This window comes from Trachemys scripta, chromosome 23, assembly GCF_013100865.1.
Source record: "Trachemys scripta elegans isolate TJP31775 chromosome 23, CAS_Tse_1.0, whole genome shotgun sequence".
In the NCBI taxonomy this organism is placed as follows: domain Eukaryota; kingdom Metazoa; phylum Chordata; order Testudines; family Emydidae; genus Trachemys; species Trachemys scripta.
The window spans coordinates 9,445,524-9,457,813 of NC_048320.1; the positions used below are offsets into that span (position 1 = coordinate 9,445,524).

Consider the following 12,290-nt stretch of genomic DNA (forward strand, 5'->3'; position numbering starts at 1 on the left):
CATTTTCTTGGTATTGGAAAGCCAGCAAGAGAGGATTTTTTTTTGGGGGGGGGGGGCGGGGGGGGGCGGGGGGGGTTGCTTTTTAAAGGGATCCACTTCTCTTAACAGGAGATTAATTTTTAAAACGTAATCCCCGCTCCTGTAACCCTGACACCAAAGGGAGGTTTTGCCATTGACTAACCTGGGAGCAAGATCAGGGCCTGGAATTTGTGTTGTCTGTTTGATGGGTAGAAGGAGCCTCGGCTACAGCTAGCGAGCGAAATAATAACAACACAAATCCTCCAACAGCCATTTTTCTAATGGCATAAAACGCAAATGCAATTTTCTTCCATTGTTTGCTTCGGAAGTTCGAACCCTGTCCCAGGTCACTCAAAAAGCTTTGGCTCGGGCCCCCAAGGGAAATAAAACGCTAAATCTGCGCCCCCGGTTCTTCAGCAAAGGCCTCCGTGCGCCCTAATTCCTCCTGCCTAAATTTGACAACCGGTAGTAAAGTTAAGCACCCGCGCAAACGTTCTCGGCACGTAGGGCCTTGTTCCAAGCGAGCAGAACAAACATCCAATCGTTTGTTCTTTGAAGCACATTCTCACCGTTAAGCCCCGCACACACAGGGTTGCCAATGTCTTTTGTAAATAATTTTTTGTTAAAGAAAACATTTCTACTCAACATTTTCCTACAGGGACAAGAGGAAAACCGATTTTTCCCCCCCTCTTAGACCAGAGTTGAAAAATGGCATTAGAAATGGCTCTCATAAAATATGTTTTGGAGGGGGACACAAAAAATCGGAGGAAAACCATTTACTCTACAGTTTTACATCCTGTTTATAAAGAGAAACAACATCATAACAAAATGTTATTTATAAATAAATCTTTGCAGACCAGGAGGGGAGAAAATATGGCTTCACGTGGAGGGACAGGAGGGGATTAAAGATTACATGAATGTGGAGAATGTGTGTCAAATAGAATCACAAATTCTTCCAGGAAGAAATCACCACTGGTTGGTGTCTGAAACTGAATACGAACAAGTTCTCTTTCTGCCTTTCAATGAGAGAAGGGGGGGGGAATTAATGCTTTATAAAAGGCCTGGAGGGAAATTACATTCCTCAAACTCTTCTAAATCACTGTCTGTAAACATAATCCTGGTAATAACGCACTTGAAAAATATTAACAGCAGGACACTCAAATGTGGAGCGAGCGTTTGCTTGGCAGTATGGAAGAGTTTATATAGATATTTATATACACATATATATATTTTTCCAAATAGAAATCTGTCGATGTGTATAAAATGAGCTACCTACAGCACAAAAAAGGGAGGAGGGTAAAATTGGACAGTCGATAAAGTCTTTCTCCAAGAGAGGGAGAGATTTTTTTTTGGGGGGGAAGGGGGGTAGATTGTCAGATGATGGAAATTGTCCTAGTTCCATTGACTTGCCACCAATTAACGCCCATTGAAGACCATCTCCTCCGTCTTTCCATTTCTGAGGAGCAGAGGAGGAAAACAAAGCCAGTCTCTGAACATGTCCCCAGACTCATGAACAATTTCTTTGTAGGTTTTCTTTCTTCCTGGCAGGGATAACATCATTTCCTTTGCTCTATGCAAATGTCAGAATCAACTCCTCACAGAGGTTCAATGTTGCCAGGCGAAGGCCTGGAGAATTTTCCCAGGTGGCCGGCGGAACTCCCGGAGACTTGATGGTTTCATAATTCCTCAAGGAGCTGAGGGCTTGCGTTCCTTTTTCTGGGGGTGGGCGGGAAGGAGAGATCAAGGCAGCGCCCACTGTCACATCATATGTGGTCTCGGCATGGCGTCTTGCTGGTGTGGTTGATACCAAGGTCCAAAGCTGTTGATGTAGCTGTTGGGAGGGATCGGGGCTCCTTTGCCAGCCATGGAAACGTCCCAGAGAGGGGGTATGTTGGGTGAGCAGGGGGACAAGGATGCAGAGTTGTGGAGGTGCTCCCCTTCCTGGACGCTGGAGCCCTGCTTCATGATCTTCTTGTACTTGGAGCGTTTGTTCTGAAACCAGATCTTAACCTACGACAAGGAGAGGAAAGAGTCACCGAACTACAACGGTGTGGGTGTGTGTGGGGGAACAGTGTAGGGTCTTGTGGGGGAGGGGTGTTGCATACTCGATTAGCAGCTGGAATGGGAGGGGGGCTGGGGTGTGTGGATTCCCTTCCAATATCTCTCCGGCTTGTCTCTCCCCACCCCCCAAATACGAGAGAGAAATATACATACATTGCAAGGCCAAAAGAAATACCCCCCCCCAATCTGGTCTTACAAGCGAGCCCCAAAGCCCTGGATCGCCTGAGCTGGGTGGGGAGATGGGTTAGCAGCCCATTTACCAACCTGCCTCTGCTTGCAGGCGTGCTGGTGAATGCACTGTGGGGCATGCCCCCCGCCCCCAGCCCCTTCGACCTCCCTCCAGCGCCCGGGCACCATTGTGTTCACGTGGAACGCGCCCACCCAGGCTCCAAAGTTTCAACATTCTGATCGTCAGCTGGGCCCCGTGGGGGACTCTGGAGTGGGGGGGGGGGCGGGAACCGGGGGCAGACTCTGGTCTGGAAAGGAAAGATCACCCCCGCTATCGATTTTTCATCGATTTCCGCTTCGAAACGGAGGGAACCTGCGCGCTCCAGGGAGTTTGCTGGTTTATTTTGAAGCGCAGGTTCCCAGTAGCTAGAGAGAAATAAAGGACTGGGGGGGGGCTGTATTAACTGATTGCTGTGCCCGGGCGGGGGCTAATTGCGAAGGGTAAGGATCGGGCCCCATGGCGCGTCCTGGTTGCGAGATTTCTGGCGTTCAAAGCAGGAGCTGGGCGTGGAGTCTGCCTCGGACGCTGCTCTCCGAACTCGGGTTCTTTCTCCGTGAATCGGAGCTGAGTGACCGACCGACCCACCTCGGGGTGCTCCCAAGCCCCCAGGCGGTCCACCAGCCATAAGACCCGCCCGACTTGGGGGAAGAAGCTAACGCACCCTTTGCCGGGGGGTGAGCTGGCCCGGAAGCCCACGGGGGAAGAGTGCTGGCTTCGGAGTGAAATAGGAGCAGGATCGGGCCCATCGTCATGAACAGGTGACTCTACGCGACAGGCGCATGTTAGGCGGTGTCTCTGCCTTCTGCTTTGACTGTGAGAGGAGTGCGCCTAGGGCAGACACGGGGGTGGGTAGCAGAGGACAGAGAGAGCTTGCTAAGGAAGGGGGGGGCAGCCCCATTTCGTAATGCCGCTCAGCGCACAGATGACTGACTCCTTTTACACGGCGCGGCTTTGCAGGTCGCCACTTGCCTCCTTTTTTTTTTTTATTATTAGTATTATTAAATCTCGTTGCCTGTGGCTGTGGACTGATCCCTCGCGCCTGCCTGTCTGCATCTATCTCTTCAAAGCCAGTCACCCGTCTCTCTTTGCTCCCGCAAGGCGCTGCCCCACGTTCCCATCCACCTGTGCAGAACCATGGACCAGCTGAGGATCGGGCCCAAAGCTGTGGACAAGACTTATCCAATCCGATTGTCTCCCTCTAGCCCCTACTTGCTAATTTCTCCAGGGTTTCCGTCAGGCGGCCAAGATTCTGCTCTCAAATTCCATCCCTGTCAATCCGGAGTCACTCCGCTGCAAAGGAGTGAGTCCGAATTCACGCCGCTGAGAGCCAGAATTCGGTCCAATCCAGTCTCTCTTCTTTGTTTTTGTTTACGTGTGCCGGGGACCATTGGGCTTCCCGAGCGAGGCAGGCTTCACGGTTGTCTGGTTGGTTTCTTCCGCACGTAAATGAATGTGAAACGAAACCAGCCGAGCTCTGGGTGTCCTTGGGGACAGAGCTGAGCAGACACTCCAAAGGGGGCTGTTTCTCCCTCGCAGGCAGTATCTTCCCCCGCCCACCCTGCAGAAGAGTTTGTCAACTTCAAATAGACAAACATCCCCAATGGATCATCCTCGCTGAGAAATAACAGAACAATTAAAGGAAATGCCTCTCCGCTCGGGAGCGATTCCTCAGGGCTTTGAAGACAGAGAAAAAGGGCGAATGGGAACCACATGCGGCAGAAGGGGGCCGGGGGGAAGACTCCGGAGTTAGGGACAAATCAACACACACACACCAAAAGAGACCAAATCCAGCCCAGAGTTACCCCCGGGAAGCCAGAGGGAGAGCGGGGCAGGACTGAGCTCAGGCCATGTGCCACAGGGTACAGCCCCACTGAGAAAGGCAGGCAGATGCATTCCCATTCGTGTCGGGGCTGGAGGAAATACAGAGCCACCCCCGGGGCCCGAGCCCAGATAATGCCGACAGAAAAATATCCGTTCTCGCCAAGCACATTTTCATGGGTCAGGTTTAAACTTTTCTTCCTCCTTTCAGTAGCTGTAAAACAATAAAGACCAACAAGCGCCCGATTCTGCTGTACACGGCTGTCAATCAGGAATAAGGGGCGATTCTGACCGGTGTAACAGACTGGGCCTTGTTCTCTGATGTGTAACAAATAGACCACAGGGCGCCCAGGGCTTTCCTCGAGCCAGATCCTGCTCTCAGTGACACCCCGACAATTGCAGAGTCGATACCGATTTACTCCTGTATAGAGCAGAATTTGGCCTCGCTAAAGCAGGTAGAGCGGTGTACACCGGAATTATCTATTTACATAGATGTGTGATTGAGAGAAGGCAGGGCCGAATTCTGGTCTAAACAAGTATGAATCCGAATTCACTGTTGATTTCCAGGGATGGAACGGAGGCAGGATGTAGCCCAATGAAAGCGAACGAAAGGAACTGCGTGTGTTGTTACTTCTTATGCATTGGCGAGATGGAGCCAGATTCTGCTCTACACAGGGTTAAATCCGGATTCGCTCTGAATTTTCATGGCTGTAACTGAGCGCAAGACGTGGCTTAATGAAAGCAAACGCAACTCTGCGTACTATTTTGTGATACGTTAGAGAGACAGGACCGGCTCCTGCTTCCAGTCACACCCCTGCAAATTCAGAGTCGATATGGATTCGCTCCGGTGTAGAGCAGAATCTGGCCCTGTGGCAAACTGTGGCCGGAGGCTCAGCGGGGGTTGGATTGGATCTCACCGACTCCCTCTGGCTCGCCCCAGCCTGTACCTGCGTCTGGGTCAGTCCCAGCTGGGCCGCCAGTTCCGCTCTTTCCGGGAGGGCGAGGTACTGGGTCTGCTGGAAGCGTTGGTTGAGCGCCTGGAGCTGCAAGCTGGAGTAGATGGTGCGGGGCTTGCGGATTTTCTTCCCTTTGCCGTTGAGGCGGATCTCCCCGTTCTCGATCACGGTGGTTTTCTCGTGCTCTGTAAAAAAAATCACAGGTGGCTGAAAAGCCTCCACAAAGAGAGAGCGGCGGGGCCCCCTCGGGGCTGGGGGGAGGGGAGCGGGAATGGGGCTGGGGGAGGCTGGCGCAGAGAGGCGAGAAAGGGGGGATAAGGGGATCCCGGAGATCCAACCCCCCCCCGCCCCATCCACAGGGAAGAACGAAGGGAGGGAAGCACCCTGGGGAAGAACCACCCCCATATGGGACGGGACGCTGTTTACATGCCAGAGGTTGATTCCCACACACACTTCGTTGACGCCAAAAGACGCTCTGGGCCCAGGATCGGGTCCCCTAATCCCTCTTATAAACACTGCACAATGACCTTAAAACAATGAAAAGAGTGTGTGTGTGTGTGTGTGTGTTTCCTAGCCCTGGGAAGAAGGAGCGGGGGAAGGGCAAAAAGGCGAAAATCTGTCTCGACTCTGCAGTTGTCGGGGTGTCCCTGAGAGCAGGATCTGGCTCGAGGAAAGCCCTTAGGAGCCCTGTGGCCTATTTGTTACACACCAGAGAACAAGGCCAAATCTTTTAACCCGGGTCCGAATCGCCCCTTATCCCGGCTTGACAGCCGGGTGCAGCAGAATCCGGCCTAAAGGGAGCGGCGGGTCTTCTTGTTGGTCTTGATTGTTTTCCAGGCGCTGAGAGTTCAAGCTCGGAGAAGCATTGAGATGTCACCCTTATTGCATTAGACAAAGTCTTTCTCTTTGAATGGTCTTAACCGACCCCTTCCCCCTGGAGACCCTGGCTGGGGCGGGGTAGAGCCCGGCCGCGGGCTCCGAACAAGTTCTAGAGGAAGATCCGACAGTCAAAGACTGGTCACCGGGGGGATGTAAAACACTGGTTAAATTCTCACAACAATTCGTATTTAAAAATCCAGATCGATCGGCCAGGGCAGGGAAACGGGAAAAAAACACCCCCACCTCCCAATAGCTCTAACATAGATCCTTTAAATAGGGGTCATGTTATATCAAGTATTCTAGGGTAAATCTAAGCCACTTGTTAGCCATATATCCTATTCATAAACCTATTTTTTTCCTGCAACGGAGCAGACCCTCCTCCGCGTGACATTCCGTTAATTAGCAGTAATGATGCGGAGACATTTATTAGTTCTGCAGCGAGTAGAAGCACCTCCCGCTATCATAGTCTGTGGATTATGATTTCTCCTATTAAGGCAGTATCCGTTCTGCACAGACGAGAGAGGTCACTCTGTGCTTTTCATTTTCCGAGGTCTTTATTTTTTTCTCCCCCCGATTCCCCTTTGAGCAGGTGGGACTGTGGCGGAAAATATCCCAAATCAACATCGCGCTTCAGCGGAGGTTTCTTTCCGGTTTAAAGTCTTCGAAAGTGAAGCCCCGATCCTGCAAAGATTTAAGCCCCTGCTTCACTATATGAACCGGGCAGATCCCCGTGATAACTCTCTAATGAGGTCTGACAATTCACATCAGCTAAAGACCCGTCCCAGGAGTGGTCCCCATCAGTTGTTGCTGCCTTTTGTTAATTCGGCTTCACTTCTGGGGTTGGGCAGTTTATACTTTATCATCGCCCCTGCCAACGTCACGTCGGTCTTTTAAGTGCGCGGCATTGTTAGATTATATAACTTGCAAAATGTATACACGCAAAATTCAAGGCACTGGGAAGTTTGAATAGAAAGAATTCGGGGCAGGGCAGTTTGCTCGGTTAAATTTATGAGGGGAACATCAAAGCCGGGTATAACTTTGTTATAAAATAATGAACTAGTTATTCACTTCTCATTCTCCGGTCAGCTTCCAAACGCTGCTACATACTGGAATTAATTTTGCTGACAATTTTTTTTTTCAATCGACGAGATCTTTATGAGATCTGTGCATGCAAATAGAAAGTGAGAAGGCGCATGGAGTCAATAGAAGAGTAAAGTATCATTAAAAAAAAACCCCTTAAGGAATAATTTAATTTCAAAACAAAAGAGCTTGCCGTAAAACCCAACATAAAATCTCAACGCTAATTAGCAAATTCCTTGTAGCCCATTCCACAATTCCTGTTAGCCCATTTCCCCTTTATCCAGTGGTTTTGTTAACGTCCTGCAGGATTTTAAAGCCGATTTGTCAATGAGTTGCTTGGACATTTCTTTACTAGTTTCTTTCAGTGAATAAATCGCGGGCAGGGTAGAAATCAAAAGTGAGCAGGACTTTAAAATCGTGCTATTGTGAAAGTGCCAGATTCTGGGTCTAAATGATATTGATCTAAACCCAGAGTAATTCAGGTGGCGTCACCCAGGCTGCAATGGAGTGAATCCGGATTTGCACTAGAATAATTTAGATCAGAAGAGGTTTAGCCAATCGATTTGTGTTCTGACTCTCTTTGGACCAATGGATCTGAATTTAAAGTTCAGTTTCTTGTTTCCCCACGATATGAACCCTAACCTTTTAAAATAGATTCAATATTTTAATAGGTGTCAGTTTAATAATTCCTCGTTAAATACATCAACTGGGCGGGTGTCTATACACACACACGTTCCTAACATATTAACGACCCGTGACCCGTTCTGAGTATCGAACTAGTGTTCTGGGAAACCAAGCAGAACACTTAAAAGGAACTCAGATGGAAACCCGTGAGCTGCCGAGGAAATTTGAATCCAAGTAGACGCCGAATTTGAATAGCATGGAGCCTGGGATTTCCCTTGTTAGGTGCATTTAAAGAAGTGGGGTTTTTTTTACCCACAAAAGTTTATGCCCAAATCTGTTAGTCTTTAAGGTGCCACCAGACTGCTCCTTGTTTTTGTGGACACAGACTAACAGGGCTGCCCCTCTGATACTTAACATAACCCTGGCAAATCGAGGTTCCCTCCTTTGCAGAGAGAATCATGAAATATCTCATCAGCCCACAAGCCACCAACCCCGGGTCGCAGTTAGAAAGCGGACGGGAAAAGTTTTTGTGATTCAAAGTTAGCGTCTTATCCGTCTCCCCGAAATTTATGGGTATTTGATTCATCTACATTTGCTTCTGTTGTCCACTGCAAACCCACGCCTCGGTCCTTCCTTGGTTTCTGGGAGCTTTCGCAGAAGGTAGAAAGGGTCAGAGTCACTTTAGTTATAGATCTGAACGCTCCAAGAGGCGAGATCTCTAATTTTAATCCACCTCGGGACAACACGACGAGGACTACTACTAATTAATAACTAACCCTGTTCATAATTAAAAACCTCCGTGGTTCTGTTCCACAGGGAGATTCTCCTCTGCTGGTCTGGTTGGCTCTAAGTAGTAACAGCAAAAAGTTCAATTCTGAATGTATTGTTCACACTTTACACATTGGCCCAAACTCTGCGCTCAGTGAAATTGGTGTAAATCCGGAGTCACGCCAGTAAAGGGGAGCAGAATTTGGCCTCTGTCTCTACGAGCCGCAGACATGTGAAGGAACATTTTGCAGTTGAACCTGAATGAATGCAGGGGCCGGCCTGGGACTGGCGCAGTGACTGTGATATGCACCCTTTTGCAAGGCACGCGAAAGCCCGTTCATTTGAGAATGTTTTTTTCTGGTTGTGGTGGTTTTTTTTTCTGGTGCACGGATCATTTTAATGGCTAACTTTTTGTTACAGGGGTTCTTAAAAGGGTAGGAAAACTCGTTAAAGCAACTGTCCACATTTTTCCTTTACAAAACAATCCGTTCCGATAGTCGCTCCCAAATCTTTTGTTTTATTTTTTCAAGTAGGACGTTTTGAAAAAAATTAGGAATATACCATTGCCAGCTCTTTGCTCTATGTGGCATCGCTACTAAGTCCTTTGCTTCTAGCCTTTTACCCGTGATTAAATATTTTGGCATTCACCCTCGTGTAATAAATGCGTAATTAGTTTTTTAAACGACTTCCCCGAAGTTCCCAGAACTTCGCTGCTAGCATGAAATAGCTCCAACCAGGCTGTTTAAACATATTAGGTTTTAAAACCGATGTGACCAAAGAACAATGGACTGCTTAAGTGGATTCTTTATGGCAAGTTTCCTGATGTGGTTGATCTGCCATTAACACGGTGTGTATCTCCCCTGGAATCTTGACAGGTGCCAATTAAAGGCTATTGGAATTAAATAATATAAATACATGAAATGGAAAATGATTGGTTGCGCATGCCTTTTCCAAACACCCAGCGAGAGCTGTATTAAAATTAAACATTGCTACATTTATTTTATGGCTGATGTAGGCCTCGCCTCTACAGCCAGGCGATGAAAGATATTAACAAGGTGGCATGCCGTCTAATTGTTACAATATAAACAATGGCATTCTTCTTCTTACTGTACGTCAGCCTCCAATTCTGGGCCATTGTAGATGAATCTGACAGATACACCAGGGTAAATGACAGGTTATTCTGGGTGTGGATGAAGTTCTGGAGTGAAATCCCGGCCCCATTCAAGTCAATGACATCCATTGACTTCAATGGGGCCAGAATTTTACCCCTGGAGCGTAGAAAAACGGCGATGACTTCTTCCTTGCTAAAAGTGAGGGATATTATTTAAAAAAAAAAATCACATCCATGGCAGATCTAGAATAAAATGCAGAGAGAAATACGCGATGTTTTCTGTTAAAGTTGCATGTGTTTCCAATCTAACAGCTAAGAGAGTTTTTCGGATATTTTAGCCAGCGCTTATTTTTTTAAGAAAATGTTAGCATGTCCCAAAGTAAACAAACAAAAAAATACACAATCCTCGTCAACCCAGAATCTCAGGAGATATGCCAGGCCCCTGCAATCCAAGCAGAGTTCCTTTGCTGTAGACACACACATTTTTAAGTGCATTGGAGGGGGGGGGAGATCATACAGTTGTCCTAAAAATTCTTGTTTGCATTGCAAATGTACCAAGTAAAAAAATCATAATGTTTTTCATAAAGGAAGAAACAAAACAAGACCGTTTCCTATTAAAGGATTTCCACTGAGTTTGTAATTCTTTTGTTTGTGTCTTTGGTGGGGCGGGGGGGGGGGGGGGGGGGGTGCCTCTCGGGTTTGTCCAAAATATTATTTTTTTCCCTTAAAAATGGTCCCTTAAGGGGGGGGGGGGGGGGGGGAGGCTTTAAAAATCGCAAAAGGAAGCTATCGCAAGTCTGGAGCAAACCCCTAGTTAAAGAGCGAACTAATCTAGGTGCTCCGATACAAGCCAAGAGGGAGGTCAGAAGTCCCCTGCGCCACGAGAAGGCTACTTTCAACTCCAAACTCTGAGCAGAGATTCGCCTCTCGGTCTGATGCTTGGGTCGGAGGAATTGCCAGATACTTTTGGGTTGTTTGTAGTTGCGGGGAAAGAACTCTCCCTGCAAAGGGCTGGATTATAGACGGAGCCAGAGAGAACCGGGGCCCGGGCCTGGGGGCGAACAGCGAGACTAGGGGGCACGCAGAGGTGGCTAGTGGATAGGCGCTGGAGGCTAGCAGGACCCCCCCCCCCGGACTGGGCTGGAATAGAGAATGCCTAACATACAGGCACAGAGTAGACAGACACCCCCTTACCTGTCTCCTCTAGTCTGCCCCGGTGCCCCAGGGCGCTGGCCGGCTGCTGGGCGCCGTGTTGCTGGTAGGACAGGTACGGGTTGCCGTGGAGATGGTGCGGGTGGTGGGTGCCGCCAGCGGAGCCGGGGTACGGATAAGCCACGGACCGTCCGTAGGGTGCAAAGGGGCCCCCGTCGTGGCCGGAGCCGTGCAAGCCGTGGAGGGGGTAGTGGCCATGAGCCAGGCTGGGGGAAGGCGGCGGCGGCTGGGGCGAGGGTGGGTGGCTGTGCCCGAACTCCAGGAAAGCGGATTTGGAGGGGTCCGGCCCCAGCAGGCTCTCGGCCAGGGAGCTCATAGTCATCATGGAGCGCAGAGCCCAGGCCCGGGCGTGCCACCCGACCGGCACGGGGCTAGCAACCGGACGGGCGGCGGCGGCTGCTGCTGCTGCGAGCCATGGCTGGGGCAGGGCAGAGCCCCGCTGCTGGTGCCGGTGCCGGTGCGCTTTGCCCCTCTCCTGCCCCGGCCCAGGCTGCAGGGAACCGCTCCACGCAGACTCCCCGCCCCCCCCAGCCACATCCAGGCTCCGCAGCCCAACCTCCTGCCTGGAGCTCGCACCGGGGGTTCCCCCTGCTCCCTCCGTGCCCCGCCCCGGGCCTCCCCGATTGGCCCAGGCGGCCAGCGACGTCACGGAGCCCTGAGGGCAGCCCCTCATCACGGTAATTAACCACCAGGCCGGCTAATGGCAGCTGCCTTCCTGCAAGCCAGGCCATGGGACGGGGGAGGGGAGACACTGGAGCAACAGGTTTGGGGGGAGTTTAGCATAAATGTTTGTCAACAGGAGAAATAAAAAAAAGATCCCCGTGGGGCAGAGAGAGCCCGGCAGGGTGAATAAATCATGATCACCCGTAGGAGAGCGCTTCAGGGGCAGGTCTCAGGGGATCCGTGCACCCGTGGGGCACCCCACCTGCGCTCACGCTGGCTTGCCACCCATGTGCCCCCCACACACGGATTTACTCCGGCAGACGCAGCCCCTTGAGGTCACTGGCGGAGCAAGAATTGGGTTGAAAAGGTGTGTAGCGAAGATCTTTTAAAAAGAGATGTAAAAAGTCCAAATATTTTACTATTCCCCCCCCCCAATTTCATTGAAATTTGAAAACAAATCAGCAAATCAAAAGGGAGCGGGGGCGGGGGGGGAATAGGACATCCGTCCCCCAGCACCGCCTCCACCCCAAAGAGGCAGAGGCAGAAGGGGACCTGGGGCCCTAGATTCCTGGCATGGATCAGTTCCTCAGAACTGTCCAACAAACTTTTCTAGAAAAAAGGACAGGAGCTGAGAGGCGATTTGAAAGCGGATTTTCCTGGAAGAGTTAAAGAGTCTTCCACTGACAGAAGGGGGGTGAATTCCACCGACCAGTTTAAGGACCTTTGACACAGCCAGAGAGGTGTGTGTCTATCCTCAATTCTCAATTACTGAGGGACAATCTACACTCATTGCTGTGTTCGTTTTCCACAAGCTACTCTCGGTATAACCTTCTAGGAGCGATTTACCCCAACAGCCGGGTGCTAATCTCTC

At 50.1% G+C, this 12,290-nt stretch overlaps 1 protein-coding gene across 1 annotated transcript; it reads right to left on the minus strand.

The window, feature by feature from the left end:
• Positions 1 to 800: 800 nt before the first annotated feature.
• Positions 801 to 11,126, minus strand: DLX4 (distal-less homeobox 4). The gene is made up of 3 exons (XM_034755972.1): positions 10,739 to 11,126; positions 5,074 to 5,267; positions 801 to 2,028 (listed from the first exon to the last, which is right to left on the minus strand). Exons 1-3 carry the CDS (start codon positions 11,079 to 11,081, stop codon positions 1,777 to 1,779), a joined length of 789 nt encoding a protein of 262 aa, XP_034611863.1. The 5' UTR covers positions 11,082 to 11,126; the 3' UTR covers positions 801 to 1,776.
• Between the last annotated feature and the right edge of the window lie 1,164 nt (positions 11,127 to 12,290).

Excerpts from the sequence above, each read along its gene's own strand:
- DLX4 (XM_034755972.1), bottom strand. The coding sequence starts at position 11,081 with ATGATGACTATGAGCTCCCTGGCCGAGAGCCTGCTGGGGCCGGACCCC. Across the intron at positions 5,268-10,738 it reads GGGCAGACTAGAGGAGACAG|AGCACGAGAAAACCACCGTG; the intron begins GTAAGGGGGTGT and ends TTTTTTTTACAG. Across the intron at positions 2,029-5,073 it reads TGGGACTGACCCAGACGCAG|GTTAAGATCTGGTTTCAGAA; the intron begins GTACAGGCTGGG and ends TCCTTGTCGTAG.